The 22,020-nt window shown below is 40.4% G+C and overlaps 1 protein-coding gene and 1 pseudogene across 12 annotated transcripts in view; both read left to right on the forward strand.

Annotated features, from left to right (window-relative positions):
• Positions 1 to 22,020, forward strand: part of ATP13A3 (ATPase 13A3) — a 108,315-nt gene that overhangs the window by 48,981 nt on the left and 37,314 nt on the right. For all 12 annotated transcript variants that reach the window (XR_004974422.1, XR_004974421.1, XR_004974424.1 and 9 more), the window contains 10 exons: positions 2,660 to 2,791; positions 3,924 to 4,103; positions 6,589 to 6,746; positions 7,721 to 7,909; positions 9,684 to 9,745; positions 12,764 to 12,914; positions 15,269 to 15,385; positions 15,939 to 15,956; positions 16,050 to 16,203; positions 16,297 to 16,417. Coding sequence is in view for 8 of the 12 variants with exons in the window: in XM_036352759.1 (XP_036208652.1) it covers positions 2,660 to 2,791; positions 3,924 to 4,103; positions 6,589 to 6,746; positions 7,721 to 7,909; positions 9,684 to 9,745; positions 12,764 to 12,914; positions 15,269 to 15,385; positions 15,939 to 15,956; positions 16,050 to 16,203; positions 16,297 to 16,417 (1,282 nt within the window). In the remaining 4 variants the exon portion in view is untranslated. The remainder of the gene's footprint in view (positions 1 to 2,659; positions 2,792 to 3,923; positions 4,104 to 6,588; positions 6,747 to 7,720; positions 7,910 to 9,683; positions 9,746 to 12,763; positions 12,915 to 15,268; positions 15,386 to 15,938; positions 15,957 to 16,049; positions 16,204 to 16,296; positions 16,418 to 22,020) is intronic.
• On the forward strand, positions 19,138 to 22,007 carry LOC118677575 (annotated as a pseudogene).

Raw genomic sequence — 22,020 nt, forward strand, 5'->3', positions numbered from 1 at the left:
GAGGTGCTTTGCAGCGATTACCACGGGACACTGAGACCCGGGGCCCTTAGGGCAGGGCCGAGGATCAGCCATAGCTGTTTGCTCTGCCCTGTTGATTCTCTGAGACCCTGCCCCACTCACGCTGTGCACAGAGGCTTTTGCATATGAATGGCCTGGCCCTCTGCAATCTAAAATTACCTAATAAACTGCAGCTGGGTCAGAGAGACCTAGAACATCCAAAAGAAGGCCCAAGGCCCCACAGCAGCTTGCATTGCTTCACAGCTGGGCCTCATCTGGGCACCTCTAAATCTCAAATAAAGAAGAGGAATCTGCAGATCTCTCCATAGCTCCTGCTGGGTAGCCTCAGGCAGAGGCTAAATTAGCACCTCCTTCGAGATCCAAGTGCCAGTGTACCCAGTGGTCAGAGTGGGACCATCCAGATTACAACTCCTCAGATCCAAAAGGGACACACTCAGGGGGCAGACTCAGTAAGCACCAAAGCCCCACTGAAGCAAGTCTTGCCCCATAAGGGTGTCTCCAGCACAGAAGTTCTCCCATAGTAGACACAGCTGATTCTCATAGCCAATTGGCCTGGAGGTCAATTCATCCCAGTGAAACCAACAACAATTAAGGCTTAACTACAACAAGACTGTGCACACAGCCCACAAAGGGGTGCACCAAGAGTGTCCACCTCAGGTAATTGGTGAGGCTGAGTCACTGAGCCCTATAGGACACCTAGTACACAAAGCCACTCTATCAACACAGGGAAGCAGCCAAAATATGGAGATAAAGAAACAGGTCACAAATGACAGAAATGGAGGAAAGCCAACTACTGGATATAGAGTTCAAAACCACGGTTACAAGATTTTTCAAGAATTTTCTAGAAACCGCCAATAAATTTAGTGAGACCCTCAAGAAATCTAGTGAGATCCTCGAGGATATGAAAAAGGACCAACTAGAAATTAAGCATACACTGACTGAAATAAAGAATATTATACAGAGATCCAACAATAGACTAGAGTATCACAAGAATCAAATCAAAGATTTGAAATACGAAGAAGTAAAAAACACCCAACCAGAAAAGAAAAAAGAAAAACGAATCCAAAAATATGAAGATAGTGTAAGGAGCCTCTGGGACAACTTCAAGCGTACCAACATCTGAATTAGGGGGGTACCAGAAGAAGAGAGAGAGCAAGATATTGAAAACCTATTTGAAGAAATAATGACAGAAAACTTCCCCTACCTGGTGAAAGAAACAGACTTAAAAATCCAGGAAGTGCAGAGAACCCCAAACAAAAGGAATTCAAAGAGGACCACACCAAGACACATCATAATTAAAATGCCAAGGGCAAAAGACAAAGAGAGAATCTTAAAAGCAGCAAGAGAAAAACAGTTAGTTACCTACAAGGGAGTACCCGTAGGATTGTCAGCTGATTTCTCAGCAGAAACTGTGCAGGCCATATGGGAGTGGCAAGAAATATTCAAAGTGATGAATAGCAAGAACCTACAACCAAGATTACTTTATCCAGCAAAGCTATCATTCAGAATTGAAGGTCAGATAAAGAGCTTCACAGATAAGAAAAAGCTAAAGGAGTTCATCACCACCAAACCAGTATTATATGAAATGCTGAAAGGTATTTTTGAAGAAGAGGAAGAAGAGGAAAAAGGTAAAGATAAAAATTATGAACAACAAATATCTATCAACAAGTGAATCTAAAAATCAAGTGAATAAAAAATCTGATGAACAGAATAAACTGGTGAATATAATAGAATCAGGGGCACAGAAAGGGAGTGGACTGACAATTCTCAGGGGGAAAAGTGTATGGGGGGTGCGGAAGGAGACTGGACAAAAATTGTACACCCAATGTCCTATGGGTAAGGATTGGGGTGGTAAGGGCAGAGAGTGGGGTGGGAACCAGGTGGAGGGGAGCTATGGGGGGGGGGGAGAGGAACAAATGTAATAATATTAACAATAAAGTTTTAATAAGAGGCAACCAAAAAAAAAGAAAGAGTAGCTAAAATTTTCAATGCTTCCATTTTCAAGGGATTATGGAAATCCGAGTATGTTTACCCATTGCAGGGGATCTCAATAGGACTTACTATTTTCTAAATGGGGTATTAGCTAAAATTGATCCTTAAGTGTTGTAATGAATGTTGGAGCCCACCCACCTTGTTTGGTCAGAGAAGACTTGGCATTACCTGTGCACAGTTAGTTTCTTGTTGGGACAAACTAGCAGACATTAAACACCATGCTGTGTTAGCCTAAGGCTGTGGTCGGCAAACTGCGGCTCTCGAACCACATGCGGCTCTTTGGCCCCTTGAGTATGGCTCTTCCACAAAATACCACAAAATACCACGTGCGGGTGCATACGTACAGTGCGATTGAAACTTCGTGGCCCATGTGCAGAAGTCGGTATTTTGTGGAAGAGCCACACTCAAGGGGCCAAAGAGCCGCATGTGGCTCGCGAGCCGCAGTTTGCGGAGCCGCAGTTTGCCGACCACTGGCCTAAGGAATAATCATTTTCTTTGTTGAAACATTTTGTTTATTGGAATTTTTCTGTTAACTCCATTATATTTGACATCTCATTGAGATCAGATGACCTTTTGTTTGCTTATGTTTATTCTAAGTTAAAGAATATTTTTTTCCCACTTTTTTTCTTTTTCCTTTCTTTAAATCCAGAAAAAGAAGAGATCTTTTCTACAGAACTTGTGCCGGGAGATGTTATGGTCATTCCATTAAATGGGACTATCATGCCTTGTGATGCAGTACTTATTAATGGTACTTGCATTGTAAATGAAAGCATGTTAACAGGTAAACTAAATGAAATGAGGAAAAATCAGATGATTTGTTTATGAGAGTAGATTAAGTGGTTGCTGATGAATCTGTTTCAAAATTAGCTGTGCTGTTTATCTTTTCTTTATGAATGTTATGAATGTCATGGATATTGAAAGTAATTTTTTGTTTTTTATTTTTATTCTGAGGGTACCAAATTCTGCATTATACTCAGCTGTGATACTAAGTCACCATGCTCGTCATCACTGTATTTCTTGGCATGCTCCTGTTTACTCTTTTTGATTTGTGGAAATGTTTTATAGTAAGGGAAGAAAAAAGAAGCCCTTGCCTACAGAGAATGCAGTGTATTTGCTTCCTTATTTGATGTGTAAACAGTGGGACTAAACATTGTATTTTTCTTAAAGTTGGGGAGAAGTAGACTTCAAAATGATTTTTTTTTGGAAATTCACAATCTGAAGATAGAGCGCTATATCTCTTTTGTCATATGAATTTTTTTATTGTCATAGTCAGTCTGGCAAGAAAGTGATTCCTATATAATGTTTTCAAACTTAAGAATCTTTTCTTAAAACACACTCACACATAAATATCCCCACATGCTTGTTGGCTTGAAGCGAGAATTGTGGATGCTACACAGAATTAAATTTCAGTGTTAAAAAGAATTTGTTTGTTAATTGTTTGAGAGAACTACCGTACTACGTATTATTATCTCCTTTCTCCAGATGTGCGCAGAAACACACACACACGCGCGCGTGTGTGTGTGTTTCTGTCTGGGGGTTAGGAATAGGTCTTCACATCTCTGTGTGCTGGAGGCTGCAGAGCACTTTCCAGTTCAGTTCGTAGGGATAAGAGAACAGCTGCTGGGGCTAAGGCAACTCTTACCTGGTCTCCTTATTTGAAACTTGACATAATCATTTAAAAATCATTATCTTTGAATCAGATCACTTCAGGAATTATTGTGGGAGACAAGATTTGATATATTGGCTTAAGGAAATAGGTAGCCAAAAAACGAATTTAGTAAGTTATGTTATCCATTATGAGAACTCTAGTAGCAATTGTAAACAGTATGATAACATTTAGGTTACTTAACACTTCAAGTTGTATGTGTTTGCCACTGATTTCTATGCTTTAACTTATGATTTTTGTTTTTAAGGAGAAAGTGTTCCAGTGACAAAGACGAATTTGCCAAATCCTTCAGTGGACATAAAAGGAATGGGAGATGAATTATATAGTCCAGAAATACATAAACGACACACTCTGTTTTGTGGGACTACTGTTATTCAAACTCGCTTCTATACTGGAGAGCTTGTCAAGGCCATAGTAGTTAGAACAGGTAAGACCATATCTCTTCTTGCATATTTGACATCTACTGAATGTTTAAAAAGAGATTCTGTTTTGAATATTGTGATAACTATGTATGATGCCACTTGGGGTACTGGAAATATTGAGGAGAACACTATGTAAATTATATGATTGTCTAACCACTAAGCTATACACCCGAAACCAATATATCTATCCTATCTAATAAAAGAGAAACATGGTAATTAGCCGTACGTCCACTACCCTTCCCATTGGCTAATCAGGGCGATATGCAAATTAACTGCCAGCCAAGATGGCAGCCGGCAGCCAGGCTACTGACACAAACAGGAGGCTTCCTTGTTTCAGTGACGGAGGACTCCAACATTCCCCGCCTGCCGCTGCTGGGCTCTGAGGTGCTAAGAAACATTGTTACAAATATAGAAGCTAAACAAAACCCCAGAAACCTGTTTTCAGTCAGCCGGGATCTCAGAGCTGGAGTCGCAACAAACTTTCAAATACAGAAAGTAAACAAAGCCAGAAACCTGCTTTCAGCAGCGAGGTCTCACAGCTAAAGCCAGCTCTCAGCTCCAGTGACAGCCATAAATCCAAGAATAAAAAATAAATAAATAAATAAAAGGATAAAAGGAGCGGTTGGGAGCTTCAGTCACCCGCCAGCCTGAAAATGGCCCTCAGCCCCTCACCCAGACTGGCCAGGCACCCCAGTGGGGACCCCCACCCTGAAGGGTGTGTGACCAGATGCAAACAGCCATCATCACCTCATCCAGGCTGGCCAGGCACCCAAGTGGGACCCCCACCCTGATCCAGGACACCCTTCAGGGCAAACCAGCCGGCCCCCACCCGTGCACCAGGCCTCTATACTATATAGTAAAAGGGTAATATGCCTCCCAGCACCGGGATCAGTGGAGCCGTGAGGCCTCCTGGCCCCTGGAGCAGCGTGACAGGGGGCAGCGCCCAAACCCCCTGATCGCCCTGCGGCTCTGTGTGTGACAGGGGGTAGGGCTACAACCTCCCTATCCGCCCTGCTCTGTTCATGACAGGGGAAGGCGCCCCAACCCCCTGATCAGCCCTGCTCTGTGCCTGAAGGGGGGAGCTCCCCAACCCCCTGATCGGCCCTGCTCTGTGTGTGACAGGTTGGAGCCGCAACCTCCCCATCGGCCCTGCCCTGAGTGTGACAGGGGGTAGTGCCCCAACCCCCTGATCGGCCCTGCTCTGTGTGTGACAGGGTGGAGCCGCAACCTCCCCATCGGCCCTGCCCTGAGTGTGACGGGGGGTAGTGCCCCAACCCCCTGATCGGCCCTGCTCTGTGTGTGACGGGGCAGCGCCCCAAACTCCCCATCGACCATGCCTTGAGTGTGACAGGGAGCGGCGCCCCAACCCCCCAATTGGCCCTACCCTAAGTGTGACTGAGGGTGGCATCACAACCTCCTGATCGGCCCTGCTCTGTGCATGACAGGGGAGAGCTCCCCAACCCCCTGATTGGCCCTGCTCTGTGTGTGACAGGGGGGAGCTCCCCAACCCCCTGATCGGCCCTGCTCTGTGTGTGACAGGGTATGGAGCCCCAACCCCCCTGATGGGCCCTGCTCTGTGTGTGACAGGGGGCAGTGCCCAACCCCCTGATTGGCTGGCTCTGTATGTGACAGGGGTGGCACCACAACCCCCTGATCCGCCCTGCTCTGTGCGTGACAGGGGGTGGCACCGCAACCTCCCCATCGGCCCTGCCCTGAGTGTGACAGGGGGCTGCGCCCCAACCCCCCAATCGGCCCTAACCTGAGCGTGACTGAGGGTGGCATTGCAACCTCCTGATCCACCCTGCTCTGTGCATGACAGGGGGCGGTGCCCCAACTCCCCAATTGGCCCTGCTCTGAGCCCGACCAGGGGCTGCACCTAGGGATTGGGCCTGCCCTCTGCCACTGGGTAGCAGGCCTAAGCCAGCAGGTCGTTATCTCCCGAGGGGTCCCAGACTGTGAGAGGGCACAAGTGGGGCTGAGGGACACCCCCCCTTCCCCACCAGTGCACAAATTTTTGTGCACTGGGCCTCTAGTCTATATATAAAAGCCTAAGTGACTGTTCGACTAGTAGCTATGACATGCACTGACCACCAGGGGGCAGATGCTCAATGCACAGGCATGGAAACATGGAACAAACTGATGAATCTCAGAGGGAAGGGAGGTGAGGGGAGGATGGGAAGAGATTAACCAAAGATCTTATATGCATACTGCAGGCCCGGTGCACGATTCGTGCACCAGTGGGGTCCCTTGGCCTGGCCTGCGGGGATCAGGCCGAAACTGGCCGTCCGACATCCCCCAAAGGGTCCTGTATTGTGAGAGGGCGCAGGCCAGGCCAAGGGACCCCACTGGTGCACGAATTCATGCACTGGGCCTCTAGTAATACATAAATGAATAAATGAATGAATAAATAAATAAATATTCTCTTCTGAGAGATAATTCTCATCTTTTAATAAATATATAAGTAATTTTCTTCTTTGAATTTTTTAAAAGGATTTAGTACTTCCAAAGGACAGCTTGTTCGTTCCATATTGTATCCCAAACCAACAGATTTTAAACTCTACAGAGATGCCTACTTGTTTCTTCTGTGTCTTGTGGCGGTGGCTGCCATTGGGTTTATCTACACTATTATCAATAGCATTTTAAATGAGGTATGTACATGGAACTCTTAGTAGGGTTTGAGTTTTTTTCTTTTTTTATATATATATATTTATTGATTTCAGAGAGGAAGGGAGAAGGAAAGAGAGTTAGAAACATCAATGATGAGAGAGAATCATTGATTGGCTGCCTCCAGCATGCCCCCCACTGGGGATCGAGCTCGCAACCCAGGCATGTGCCCTTGGCTGGAATTGAACCTGGGACCCTTCAGTCCGCAGGCTGATGCTCTATCTACTGAGCCAAACCAGCTAGGGCAGGGTTTGAGTTTTAATTATCACATGTGACTACTGAGGATTTGAAAAGTGGCTAGTGAGGCTGAAGAACTAAAATTTTAATGTAATTTAAATTAACTTTTGAAAGCCATATGACAGTAGTAGCTACTATATTTGGAAGTACAGATACAGAACATTTCCATCATAGCAGGAAGTTTTTTTTGAATGGCTTTGGTTTAGATGGTCTTTCACTTGCTCTTTTGTGACTTAAAAAAAGAGAGGTAACCACATCCCAAAAGCTTTATTTTCTCTTTTTTTAACTTCTGGGATATATAGCATTAAAATTATTTGCTATTACTTAATTAAAGATACAGCTGAGGGACCTTGTCAAATTTCTCTTTTCTATCTCCTGTAAAGACTGGTACAGTACAGTGCTTGTAAGAAGAGTCAGTATCTGAAAAATGTTTGTTGAACTTCAAAATGTGTAGTGTGTGAAGTATGTAGAGCTATCAAAGGAGAGTTTTCTTTAAAAATAGCTGTCATTCCACAGTCCATTGACAATATATTGAACTTTCTATTTTACAGAATTTCTAAGGGAAAGATTATAAAGGGCTAATAGAAGTGTTTATATACACACACTTGTTATATATAAAATTGAAAATGGTTTATAGATTTTTCACTAAAGAAATACCCTTACTAGATTAGTAAATATTGGGGAGGGGGGGGTCTGACACTTATTTTTCTGTGAATTATAGGTGGAGATTGGAGTAATAATTATCGAGTCTCTTGATATCATTACAATCACTGTGCCACCTGCACTTCCTGCTGCAATGACTGCTGGTATTGTGTATGCTCAAAGAAGACTGAAAAAAATTGGTATTTTCTGCATCAGTCCCCAAAGGATAAATATATGTGGACAGCTGAATCTTGTTTGCTTTGACAAGGTTGGTTCAGTTTCATAATTCTCATGTATGTGTGCTGATTGGGAATCGAACCCACAACTTCGACGTATTGGGATGATGCTTCAACCAACTAAGCTATCAGCCAGGGCCTCATAATCATTATCAAAGGTTACTTTGTAGATTTTAAATACTTAGATTAATGTTTTCTATATTTTTTATCAACCAATTTGCACACATTTTTTAAGGGTCCTTTTTTTTTCAACTTACTTGGCATATGTATCATTTTTGTATATTTCTAATTATTTTTTCAATTTTTAATATTTTGGATATTGCTTATTTGCCCAAATCTGCAGTTGTCTAATCATTCATATCCAAAATTATGTCTTGTAGTAGTAGTAGTAGTAGTAGTAGTAGTAGTAGTAGTAAAGACCTTCTAATCTTTCATGTTTTTAACAGAATATACTCCATACAGATATATTTACTGGAATTTTATTGCTATTAAGTATGTTTAGTGTTCGCTGTATGATTTATTGAATATATTTAAAAATAATGAAGGTCACTAATCTTTTTATTTTATGTGAAAATAAAAAATTTTGTACCTGTGTGAAATATACCTCATCTCTTACAAAGCGTTTTCCTTTTCTCAGCTGAAATTAGTTTGCCTAAAAGTTTTATTTTGAGAATTAAACTTGGGTAGCTGATAGGATAAGAATTTGATTTTTGTGCATCTTCATTATTAAAGAAAAAAATGGGAAACAAAGTATTTTTTTTGCATTTGCTTTCGTTTTACTTTTTATTAAATTTATTGGGGTGGCATTGGTTAATATGTACAATTCTGTAATACGTCATCTGTATATTGCATCATGTGCTCACCACTCAAAGGAGACAAAATATTTTTTAACAAATACTGTGTTAAAAAAAAGAGATCACATTCTAAGACTAAATTTCATAATTATCTGTTTAGAAAATTTCAGTTATGCTTTTCTTTGGAAATATTACTAGTAAAATTTTTAAGCAGACGTAAAGTGGAGAAAAGATTAAGTATAATAAACCCTCATGTACCCAATACCCAGCTTTGACAGTTATTAGCATTTTGTCAATCTTTGTCTAGTTTCTTGTTTTGAAGGTGGCAGCGTCAGACATTATTTCACCCAGATGCCTCAGTATGTATCTCTAGGTGTTTTTTAAAAAATTACAATAACTGTCTACGACACTTAATAAAATTAGCAATTCCTTAGTATTATCTAATATCTAGTTCATATTCACATTTCCCTGCTTTTCTAAAAAGAAGTCCTAAAATTTTACAGTTTGTTTTTAAGTCAGAATCCAAATGATTGCATTAGCTACAATTAATCTGTAACAGTTGCTTTTCTTCCCAATCATCTGGTTGAAGAAACCAGGTCATTTATATCCTGTATTTGGTTGATTGCTTCCCCTGATGTAATTTAACTTGTTCCCTTCCTTTTTATGCTTTAATCTCGTTCTCCCGTGTAGGCATCCTTTTGATTTAAAGGTTAATTGGTGCATTGTTCCACTACTTTGTGTTTTTTTTAATAATATAAGTCTATAAATACACAGATGTACGCATAAGCCCTCTTATAAATAGAGGATTCATATCGTAAGAGTGTTCTGCACCCTTTCCCCACTTTCACTATTTGTCCTGGAAGTTATTCTTTATCAATATACGGAACTCTTACTGTTTCATTTGTTTGTTTACAGCTGTATATAGTTCTCCATGGTGTATATGTAGCAGAGGTTTTCATGATTTTTGTTTTTGGAGGCATTATTCATACTTTGTATGTGTACTTTTTTTTAGACTGGAACTCTTACTGAAGATGGTTTAGATCTTTGGGGGATTCAACGAGTGGAAAATACACGGTAAATATTAGCTACACTTGATTATTTATTAGTTAATTTTTAATAAATATTTTAATATATGAAAAATTCAAACATAAAGAAAAAAAGTAATGTAACAGATAGCTTGTATACCCACCATGAAGGTTAAACAGTTAACATTTTGTAGTTTTTGCTTCAGATCTTTTTAAAGATTTAAAATATTGCAGATATTGCTAAAGCTTAATCTACCCCTTTCCCTACCGCTATCATCATTCTGAAGTTGTGTTCGATTATTACCTTTGCACATTTTAATATTTTCACTACATATATTCCTGTCTATATACAAGATATTTCTATAAAAAATATACACAATTATACCCTTGTACGTGTTTTTGCTGCTGTTTTGTTGCTTAACATTGTTTTGAAGATTTCTCAATGTTGATTTGTATAGATCTAATAATCTTAGCTGTTTTTTAGTATTCCATTATATGATTAAACCACAATAACTTCTTCTAAAGAATAGTTTCATTTTTTCCCCTCCCTTTTACCTTTCACTTTCACAAACAATGTTGCAATTAACGTTCTTATCACAATTCCTAGTGAGCATGTAGTTGAGTTTCAGTGAACTTCCTTCCTAAAAATGTCAGTGCTGGGTTATGGATATAGCACAGACATGGCTACAGCCTTAGTAGATATTGCCTAATTGCTCTCTAAGTGATTGTGGTGCTAACTCACTCTCCCTCAGTGGGTAAGAGATCCTGTTGCTCCACATCCTTGTCAAGCTTGATATTGTCAGACTGCTAATTTTTGCCAAATGGATAGATGTGAGATTATATTTTATTGTTGCTTTTCTTGTAGTTTCTTTATTACTTAGAAAGCTGAGCATATTTTCACATTCTTCTGTGTATTGCCAGTTTATAGCCTAATTTTTCTGTTGTGTTGTTAATCTATATCTTATTAATTTGTTTGAAGTCCTTTGTATTTTCTGGATTGTAATTTTTCAGTACTATGCATTGCAAAAATATTATACCAGTCTATCTTTATTTTACTTTGTTTCACTGTCTTTTTGATGCTTAGAAGTTTTACTGCTACAATTGTGTTTATGTTATTATTATTATCTTTTTGCCTCTCAAAAGCCTGCGATAGTTTGATTGACTATTGTTTGGCTCATGCAGTTTCAGAGTTGTTACATCTCCTTGGTAAATAAGTTGTCCTCACTTTGGGAACTTATTTATCCCCAATAATGCATCTTGCCTTAAATTATATTTCATATAATGTTTTTATATAGTTACACATCAGCTTCCTTTTGCCTAATTTTGCTTTGCGTATCTTCTCAATCTTTTTACCTCCCTACATCTTTACTTCTCAATCTTTCTGTGCCATTAGTTCACAATGTTGTGTTCTCCCAGCACTTTGAAGGTGTTATTCCATTTCTCCTGACTCCTTTTGTTATTGCTGTTGAGAAGTCTTACCAGGTCTCTTTAAATAATATTTTTCCTCCTTTGTTTTAAAAATATTTATGTTTGATTTTTGTTGTTTCACCGCCATCTTTTTATTTGTGCAGGACTCATTTTGCTTATTGATTCTAAGGACTTATGTTTTTCATAAATTATGATAATTGTTCAACTTCTTTCTGTTCCATTATGGCTTTTCCCACATTCTTATTTTCTCTTCACATGAAAATTCTAACCATATGTTGGGCAAGAAATTTCATTTAGTTCTTTCAATATCTGCTTCTCCTCTTCTCCCCACATGTCTTGTTCTTTTTCCAAGTCTTTAATTTAAAATGCCTTTTTGCATTTTTTAGATTGCCATTCTATTATTTGAAATTTGTGGGATTCTAATTCTGTCTTTTTTTTGTGTCTGTTGACTAGTGAGAATTGTTTCCTGGTGCATTTTTAAATTATGAACTCAACTTTAGCCGGATTTTCCTATGAGACTCCTGCTTTTGTGTCTGTGTTGTGGGAGCTCTTTTTCTAGAGAGCTTTGACCTTGCTTGGCCAAGAGCATGGCTAAGAGTGGTATCAGTGGGACCAGACAAACTTTAATGTTACTTTCATAACTTGGGAATTTTCGGACCAGGCAGTGGCATATATTCAAATCCAAATCCCATCGTGGGTAGTGCAGTGGTTTAAAGTTTAGGCCCTGAAACCTTTGGTTGAATCCTTGTTATCACCTATGTGCTGGGTAACCTTGTCAAGTTACTTAAGCACTCTGCTTCAGTTTTCTCATCTCTGAAATGGGGATAATAAAACACCTTCTTATGGTGTGAGGATGAGATGAGTCAAATATATTTAAAGTTTCTAGAACAGTGCCTAGTGTACAGTACATATATAGATACTAGGTATTGTCTTGAACTTCGGGCAGGGGTTATGAGGTGGGGAGAGATAAGCTTATTCTTAGTTATGCCTTTGTGTCTGTGTGTGAAGTTTTTTCTAGCATACTGTTTTCCTGGGATGTAGCTGTGGAAGAGCACAGGCTATCTTAGTTTCAAGTCCCTACTTTGTCTGTGGCCCAGACTTTGACTCCTGTTCCTGTGTGGGTATTAAAACTCAAGTCGTTAGGTGGCTCCCTAAGAGGACCCCCCTCCCTTCTTCCTTCTTTCCCAGGTAGTCACAGCATCTGCTCAAGTTCATACCCCTCCTGTTTTCCTTTCCTCCTATTTCTGGCACTTAAAAAATTTCCCTTTTTTTAATGAGCTCAGTTTCGCACTTAAGGGATTATGTTTTACACATTCATTTCATGTTTTTGTAAGAGGGTTTTTATGTATTCTAATCTGCCATATGTCCAAAGGCAGGAGTTTTAGTTATTATTTAGTGTCTAGTGTATTCTACAGTGTTATGTCTGTCCTAGTTATTCAGAATCTAAGGTAATTCCATATTTTAGTCATGTGTAATTTTCATGGAGGGAAATGTTTTTGAATTCCTAAACTATAGTTAAAAATATGCAGAAATGCAAACATTTTATTTCCATTTTTAAAATGACAAAACCTGAATATTGTTAGAATATTGTCTCAAGTCTTGGAATTTATGAATCTAATTCAGTACATTATCTATTTAGTTTTCTTTTGCCAGAAGAAAATGTTTGCAATGAGATGTTGGTAAAGTCTCAGTTTGTTGCTTGTATGGCTACTTGCCATTCACTCACAAAAATTGAAGGAGTGCTTTCTGGTGATCCACTTGATTTGAAAATGTTTGAAGCCATCGGATGGGTAAGTTTAATATTTAAAGCACAAGTAACTTCAGAAAAATAGAGTAAAAATTACCTTGCAGAAGGATTATTTCTGCAGGTTGTTTTGATGATAGTCTATCTTGTACCGTGAAAGAAATGATGTAATTTCTAAAGGTGTATCATTGGAGAGAGATCATTGTAATTATGTAAAAGAAAAGTCTGTTTTAGTTATGTTGACTCACTTAAATACCTTTAATAGCGACAACTTGCTCAGACCCCTGCTTTATGTGTTTAATGGATATCTGCTATCCGCAACTCGAGGCAGTAAGCCTGAGTCAGTAAGATGATCTTCAGCATCACAATTTGTTGGTCAGATAAAAAGGATAGAGTAGTGATGTGTCTTCGGTGTTCTTTTTACCCATGTTCTCCTTTCTGTGTCCTTACATACACACAAAAGTATGCGTTTGTTCCTCCTAAATGTTTGGCTATTGATAATTTTAATTTTTTACTTTTAAAATATGTTCTTATTGATTTTAGAGAGAGGGAGAGAGAAACATTGATCGGCTGCCTCTGGCATGCCCCCTGCTGGGGATTGAGCCTGCAGCCTGGGCATGTGCCCTGAGTTTCAGAGGAGCAGAATTAGTCTCCAGGTTGAATTCTTCACACACTCCAAGTGTTTGCATAAGCAGGGTTTTATTCTAGAATGTTAACCCTCACATTAGAGCCCTTCTTCTCAGATAGGAGTTCATATTTCTAGGAAATGATTCCTTGATTTTTTTTTTTAAATTTAATTCAGCTATTCCGGCTGATAAGAAATATTTGCACCTCTCCTGCATGTCCTCTTGTGTTTATTCTGGGATCCTGTTTCCTTCATTGCTATCTTCATCAGTATGTTTCAGTTTTGCCTTTTGTATCCTTATTGGAAATCTCTCCCTGCTTTCCTTTTCGTTTATTTTTACAGGTTTAGTGTGTATGTGTGTGTGTTTTGTTGATCAAAAGGGAAGGAGATGAATGAGTAGATACGTGCTTTGCCATCTTCTGAAAGCTCACAGTAAATACTTGTCACATTTATTTATTTATTTAAATATTTTTATTGATTTCAGAGAAGGAGGGAGGGAGAGAAAGAGACATCAAAGATGAGAGAGAATCATCGATTGGCTGCCTCCTGCACGCCCCACACTGGGATGGAGCCCACAACCCGGGCGTATACCCTGACCAGGAATTGAACTGTGACCTCCTGGTTCATAGGTTGACGCTCAACCTCTGAGCCATACCGGCCGGGCAATTCTCATCAAATTTAATATCTTAAAGTAGGTCCACTTTATTTGTAAAGCAAAATAGGACTGATTCATTTTGATGTTCTCCAAAATTTCTCCAATTGAATAGATTTTCAGTAGGTTTTAGTGCTTTGTTTGTACAATATTAATAAATGGGTTAAATAAATAAGTTTGTGTAATAGTGTGTTTTGTTGACTTAGATGCTTTGATGCTTGGTCTTACAAGAAAGAATCAGTGGAATGTTTTCGCATAACTTGGTACTACTGCTGTTTGTTGGTGTGATTGACTCCCTATAAGGTGCCTCCCAATTTTGGAGATGTTAAAGTGTGTTTTAGAATTGTATAAAGTTGGCTAATTAGGCATAGTTCCCTTGCCCATCTTTTTCCAGTTGTAGTCTAATTAGCTTGTTACATATGTGTGTTTTATTGATTTCAGAGAGGGTGGGAGAGGGGGAGAGAGAGAAACATCAATGATGAGAGAGAATTATTAATCGGCTGCCTCCTGCATGCCCCACACTGGAGATCGAGCCCACCCCTGGGCATGTGCCCTCACTAGAAACAGAGCCTTGACTTCCTGGTTCATAGGTTGACATTCAACCACTGAGCCATCCTGGCCAGGCCATGTATGTGTATTTTCAATACAAATTCTTATTTGAATTTTTTACCAAAAGAAAGTGTTTTTAAAATAAATGTTAAAGGGTTAGGTTAGTGGTATCCTACCTAACTAGAGAGTTCAAACAAACAAACTCATATCTTTGGACCTCAGTGTGTTCTTGATCCATTCATTCTACTAAACATATCTGAGCTCCATATAGTTTTGAACACATTCCTGTTAGCAGAAAGGAATCCCTGGATAATAGAAGCAAAATTAGAGAACTTTTTCCCTATTATTTTATTCTGCTTTTCACCTCTTCCTCCTCTCTCCCATGAGTTGCTAGGACTTTAACTAGCTTTGTTTATATTTTGTTTTATCTATGTTAATAATCTAGTAGTGTTCATTTATTTTTTGGACACAAATTTTTTTTTAACTTCACTAAAAATAGACATAGTGTTTTATTTAAAAATGAAATCAGTGCATTCAATTTTATAAAGCAATATGTTGAATATTTTCCTTTCAGATTCTGGAGGAAGCAACTGAAGAGGAAACAGCACTTCATAATCGAATTATGCCAACTGTGGTTCGTCCTCCAAAACAACTGCTTCCTGAAGCTACACCTGTAGGAGACCAGGAAATGGTGCGAAATCACTTTAAGCTGGATTATACTGTTGATGCCAACATTCAGTCCTCACTTTGAAATATAACTAGAAGATGAAATCACGTTATTTAACTCTCATGCAGATATGAATATTTTAACTATGTTTATTGGAAATTATTGTTGGGATATTGCAGGTATACTTTGTGAAATACTGAGATATGTTTCTCAGTACCGTTACTTTTCCTTCCTATTTACTGAATAGCTTAGTGCCCTGTGATTGTGATAATGTGGTGAATAATCCCTTTAAATTGCAACTGTATTCCTAGAATTTAATAAAAAGAATATGTGAGAAGTGAATTTTTAAATTTGTCCCCTCAGTTTATTTTAGTATTTAATATGTTAGTATTTTTAGGATAGCAGAATACTTGAAATATTCAAGGATGTACTTTTTAAAAATGGGAGGCAGAGGAGAAGCAATCTTGAAACATAACTTTGAAATAATCGAAGTTTCTTGCTGTTTTGTGGATACATAGTTGTTTTTTATCTTAAGGACTTAATCTGTACTATTTATTTTTTTTTGTTTTGCTTTTAGGAGCTGTTTGAACTTCCAGTGAGTGAAGAATGTTTACTTTTTTACCTAAGTATATTTGTTTTAATTCTTAAAGAATAATAAATACTTCGTGCATCTTTTGAAATTATACAGGCTATTTATGAGATAGGAATTGTTCGCCAGTTCCCATTTTCTTCTGCTTTGCAACGTATGAGTGTGGTTGCAAGGGTGCTAGGGGATAAAAAAATGGATGCCTACATGAAAGGAGCACCTGAGGTCATTGCCAGTCTTTGTAAACCTGAAACAAGTAAGGAGCCAACTTTATTTGAATAAAATCCTGATATTTGTATAGGCTTTTATTAGCAATTCTAACAGTGATACTTATTTCTTCCTTTTAAAGTTCCTGTTGATTTTGAAAATGTTTTAGAGGATTACACTAAACAGGGCTTCCGTGTAATTGCTCTTGCACACAGAAAATTGGAGTCAAAACTGACATGGCATAAAGTGCAGAATATTAGCAGGTAAGGTTGATTAACAATTTTTCTACAGTTTTTCCAATAATGCATCATTTATGTTTATATGTCACATACAATAGTTTGTATGTAGTTAGGTGTTCATTAAGTATTTATTGAATGTATGCAAATACACATAATGTAATGGTTTTCTTTTTAGTTGCTTGAAACAGCTCTTTGGAACTATTTTCTATTTATTTGTTAAATATTTATTGAGTCCCTGCTGTATGTCAGGCATGTTCTAGGAACATAATCATGTTTTACTAAACCTAATTCTACAGAAGTTAATTTTTCCCAAATGATCAGTTTGCTTTTGCCTAGTGGATGGAACCAAGTACTTATTTAGTCAGTATCATGAGTCACAATAAACAATTACCATCTACCCCAAAGTTCAAATGGTATTACCAACATCACATTTACGTCCAGGTATAGATATGGATTTTACCTTCAAGGATTCTCCCTTTCACTATAACTGATACAGACCTACCCTTTAAGGATAACATTTGTGAGCAAGCAGAAACGTATATTCATTAGCTGTCCTGATAGTTTTGCCTGTGAAATAGCCTTCTCTTCCTCCATTCCCACAGCCATTATCTCTAATTCAAGGACTCAGCTCTTTTTCTTAGTCTTTCCTTTCTGCAGTCTGTATTCCACACTGCCTTCAGAGAGAGCTTTTTAACTTTCAGACCTCATACCAGAATCCTACGTGGAATTCTTATAAATGGCTTCCCATCACCTATTGGAGGAGTTCACAATCAGAGATATGTATCAGGAAGGAAAACAAAACATGTAATTTTTTTATATGGGCAAATGATACAAACCTATCAGAAAAAAGATGTGCAAAAGGCCAGTGAACACATGAAAATGATAGGACACTTCAGTTCTTGGGGAACTGCAAAATAAAACCACACTATGGCATCACTTTTCTTCTAAGATTGACAAAATTGGAAAGATTGATAATAACAAGTGTTAGTGAAGTTTTGAGAAAATTATAACAACACTAGAGGCCCGGTGCATGGTTTCGTGCATGGGTGGGGGCGGGGGTCCCTCAGACTGGCCTGCACCCTCTTGCAATCCGGGACCCCTCGGGGGATGTAGCAGTGCACCAGGTGGCAGGCAGCCAGGAAGGAGCCTGGCTTCTGGCTGAGCAGCACTCTCCCTGTGGGAGTGCACTGACCATCAGGGGGTAGCTCCTGTGTTGAGTGTCTGCCCCCTGGTGGTAAGTGCATGTCATAGCGACTGGTTCACTGTTAGTTCCTGTCATTTGGTCATAAAGGTCGCTTAAGCTTTTTTATATATAATAGAGGCCCAGTGCACGAAATTTGTGCATGGGGGTGGGGGGTCCCTCAGCCCAGCCTGTACCCTTTCCAATCCGGGACCCCTTGGGGGATGTCCAACTGCTGGTTTAAGCCTGATCCCGATCGGACCTGAACCGGCAGTCAGACATCCATCTCGCAATCCAGGACCATTGGCTCCTAACTGCTCACCTGCCTGCCTGCCTGATTGCCCCTAACCACTCTGCCTGTCTGCCTGATCGTCCCTAACTGCTCAACCCTGCCGGCCTGATCACCCCTAACTACCTCTGCCTCGGCCCCTGCCACCGTGGCTTTTTCCGGAAGGACATCTGGAAGGCTGTCCAGAAGATGTCTGGCCTAATTAGCATATTACCCTTTTATTAGTATAGATATATATAGACTAGAGGCCCAGTGCACAAATTCGTGCACCTTGAAAGGAACTGTGGGCTGCGAGGCTGTGGTGGGCACAAGGGTGGGTCTTGGCCCATCCTCCTCGCCCCTGCCCAGCCCCTCCTGCCGCAGCCCCCAGTCCCCTGTCTGCTGGCAGCCCCGCTCCTGCCACCGCTGGTCCCACATGCTGATAGTGCCAGCCCCGTTTGCACCCGCTGATGGCACAGAGCAATTGGGGCCAGTGCCAGCAGCGGTTGCAAGTGGGGACGGCACTGTCAGTGGGTGTGAGTGGCAGCTGCTGCTCCAATCGCCCCTCAGGAGCAGGGAGAGGTATAGAAGCCCTCAGGGGTGATTGGAGCCGGCTGCGGGTATGAGTGGGGCTGGCGCCGGCAGCGGGTGCAAGTGGTGGCTGATAGCCCCTCAGGAGCAGAGGGAGGTGGAGAAGCCCTGAGGGATGATCGGGGCTGGCAGCCACTGCTCGCACCTGCTGACGGCACCAAGCGATCAGCACCTGCAGTGGGTGCGAGCGGGGCTGGTGCCAGCAGCAGATACAAGTGCCAGGCTGGACCGCAGTGCGCGGGAGCAAAGAATTTTCAGTAACCATCAGAGGCTCGCCCCAATGACAGCGACCGGCACCCTGCCTTGGTCTGGTGCCCCTGCTCACTTGCTCCACTGACACCAGCCATGTTCTATGCTCTGCTGCCTGCTGCCAACTCCCACTCTGTTCCGCATGCACCCCCTGGTGGTCAGCACACATCATAATGACTGGTTGTTTGGTTGTTCTGCCGTTCGGTCTATTTGCATATTAGCCTTTTATTATATAGGACTAGAGGCCTGGTGCATGAAATTTGTGCAGGAGGGCGAGGGACAGGAGTCCCTCAGCCCGACCTGCACCCTCTCCAATTCAGGAGCCCTCAGGGGATGTCCTACTGACAGCTTGGGCCCAGTCCCTGTGGTTCTCTGCTCTCTGCGGGGCCTGCCTGCTCCACATCACGGGGATGGGCAAGCAGGCCCTGCTGGGTGCTGCCTGTGGGCCGCGCTTGCCTGCTCCCAGGTCATTGCGGTGACCCCCAAGCAGGCCCTGCTGGGTGCTGCTTACGGACGCACTTGCCTGCTGGGCTCCGCCAGCGTCCTCCAGCCACTATGGGCGCCGCCATCTTTGTCATGGAGTGATGGTTAATTTGCATATTATTCTTTCATTAGATAGGATATTGCTAGTACACTATTATTAAGTTCTGAAGAACATTTAAATTTGCTTATTTGACCTAGCAAGTGCATTTCTAGGAATCCAGCCTGAAACAATATTTTATGTGCATAAGTTCATGTTTAAATAGTACAAATAACATAATACTCACCAATAGGGCAATAGTTAAATTATGGACTAGTAGAACTTCTAATTATTTCAGGTACATTAAATAAAAATGTCTGTAGTACAATTATGTTTTCTGAGAGAGAACTAAAGGAGTAGAGTGGATAGCCAAATTAACTAAAAGGAAAAACTACATTAGGAATTCTAACTATAACACATTATTTGAGGGAAGTGGTCTAAGCATGAATGTTTAAAAAAAAAAAAAAAAGTGGCTTTCTGCCGGCCGTTCTCCTTCCGAGAAGGCCTGTAGGCAGCAGCCATGGTGCCCAGCCGAAATGGCATGATCCTAAAGCCCCACTTCCACAAGGACTGGCAGCGGTGCGTTGCCATGTGGTATAATCAGCTGGCGCAGAAGATCCACAGACGCAAGATCCGGCGCCCCATTGCCCCTTGCCCTGAGTCCAGACCCATCCGACCCATAGTGAGATGCCCCACCGTTTGGTACCCACGCCAAAGTGCAAGCTGAGCCAGAAGGGCCTTCAGCTTGGAAGAGTTAAGGGTGGCTGGAATCCACAAAAAGGTGGCCGGGACCATTGGGATATCGGTGGATCTGAGGCGGCGGAACAAGTCCACCGAGTCCCTGCAGGCCACCGTGCAGCGGCTGAAGGAGTACCGCTCCAAGCTCATCCTCTTCCCCAGGAAGCCTTTGGCCCCCAGGAAGGGAGACAGTTCTGAAGAACTCAAATGGGCTACCCAGCTGACCGGACCAGCCATGCCCATACGGAGTGTCTACAAGAAGGAGAAAGAAAGCCAGGGTCATCACAGAGGGAGGAGAAGAACTTCAAGGCTTTTGCCAGTCTTTGCATGGTCCGTACCAATGCCCGGCTCTTTGGCATCCAGGCAAAAAGAGCCAATGAAGCTGCAGAACAGGATGTTGGAAAAGAAAAAATAAAGTGCTGTTGGCAACTTGTCATTAAAAAAAAAATGTGATAACCAAATGAAATGCATATACATGATTGAGAGCCAAAATGTAAAATATTATATCGATTCCTGTGAAGGGCATATTAGGCTCTTATTTGTCTCTACAGCTTCACCTTTTGCTAGTTCCCTCCTAAGGACTAACTGTTGAATTGCCTATAGTCCTTGAGCCTGTTCTATTCAGACATCCTTCCATGCCCTTGGATGGGCTATTCCTTCTGCCCAGAATACCCTATTCTTTATCAACTTCTCTCTCTGCTTCCCTTCATCCTCATCCTTCAATCTTCTCTGTGTGTCCATTCTAACTTCTGGGAATAGGTTCTGGCATTTCTCTAACAGCTTGAATCTTTATATCTTGAATTAAATATTGTAGTATTCATTAATTAGAGGACAAAATTTCCATGACCTGTATCATAGGAAAGTTAGGAAACCACTGAAAGCCAGAAATGGTTAGTATCTTGTAGGAAAATGGCTGTAGTATTCTTGATCCAGTAGTTTCACATTTGTAAAGCTTTGTGCTTTGAAATGCATTTTCAGGTTCAAGGCTTATTTCTCCTATTATCACTAGCAGTATCATTTGTAGTAGGTTTCCTAACTATTCTTTAATACCTTTAACACTCCTTGTTCTGAATTATATTTCAAAGTTATTGAGGTTTATAGCTATGTAAAGGGCCTATAATTGTTGAATTTTGTGTAGAAAAACCACTTGGTTATTGCAAGTGTGAAATTTTGGTCCCTAACCTCAAGCCCCCTTTCTTTATTGAAAAAAATATTTCTCTGATTTAGCTTGAGATTTCTTAACACAACTATCGCTGAACATACTTCATGTGCATTATAATGCTGAAGCGCCTATTATTTTTTGTTTTGCTTGCTTGTCTGTTTCCCCAAAAAAACATATTGAAGAGTATATATCATACCTTTTTATCTTTGACATCCCAACGATTTCTGTAGTACTTGGTGCATTATAGATAACTATTTGAAGGAATAACATCTTTAACTATTGAATATGAATATTCTAAAAGACTTGTCTCTGGATTCCAAGTAGATCTCGTTGGATTGCTAATGCTTCTTACATCCCACTTCAAGGACCAAGAGTTTTATAAAAATTCATCAAAAATTTGATAATGAATGTAGTATAATTGTATCAAATGTACTTACAGGACAGTTTTTTCCCCTTTCTCTTAACATTTAAGTTAGGGTGTGTTGTGTGTGAGATGGTAAAAAATAGATTTATTTATGCTTGCTCAGTTGGTGAGTAGGATACAAGATGAACATTCCTTAGTACTATGCGTTTTTAGTGTCTTACAAAGGAATACAGTTGTCTCTTGATATCTGTGTGGGAATTGGTTCTAGGACTCCCCTGGGGATGTGGAGAGCCAACTAACTATACATGATTCTTATATTCCTGCATTTCAAAGTGTAAAATTTAATTTCAATGTATTTCTTGGGAATTGTTTTTCCAGGCTTAATTTTTTTTTAAAAGATATTGAATTCATAAACATACACATACGTGCTTTGTTCTGCCTATAAAATGTCTTAATTTATCATTTTTGGATATTTTAAATTGCTTTATCAATATAAAGAGAAAATAGCCCATTCACTTGACTATACCATTACGTGTTAAAATTTCTTTTTCTGCA

This window comes from Myotis myotis, unplaced genomic scaffold, assembly GCF_014108235.1.
Source record: "Myotis myotis isolate mMyoMyo1 unplaced genomic scaffold, mMyoMyo1.p scaffold_m19_p_2, whole genome shotgun sequence".
NCBI classification, from domain to species: Eukaryota; Metazoa; Chordata; class Mammalia; order Chiroptera; family Vespertilionidae; genus Myotis; species Myotis myotis.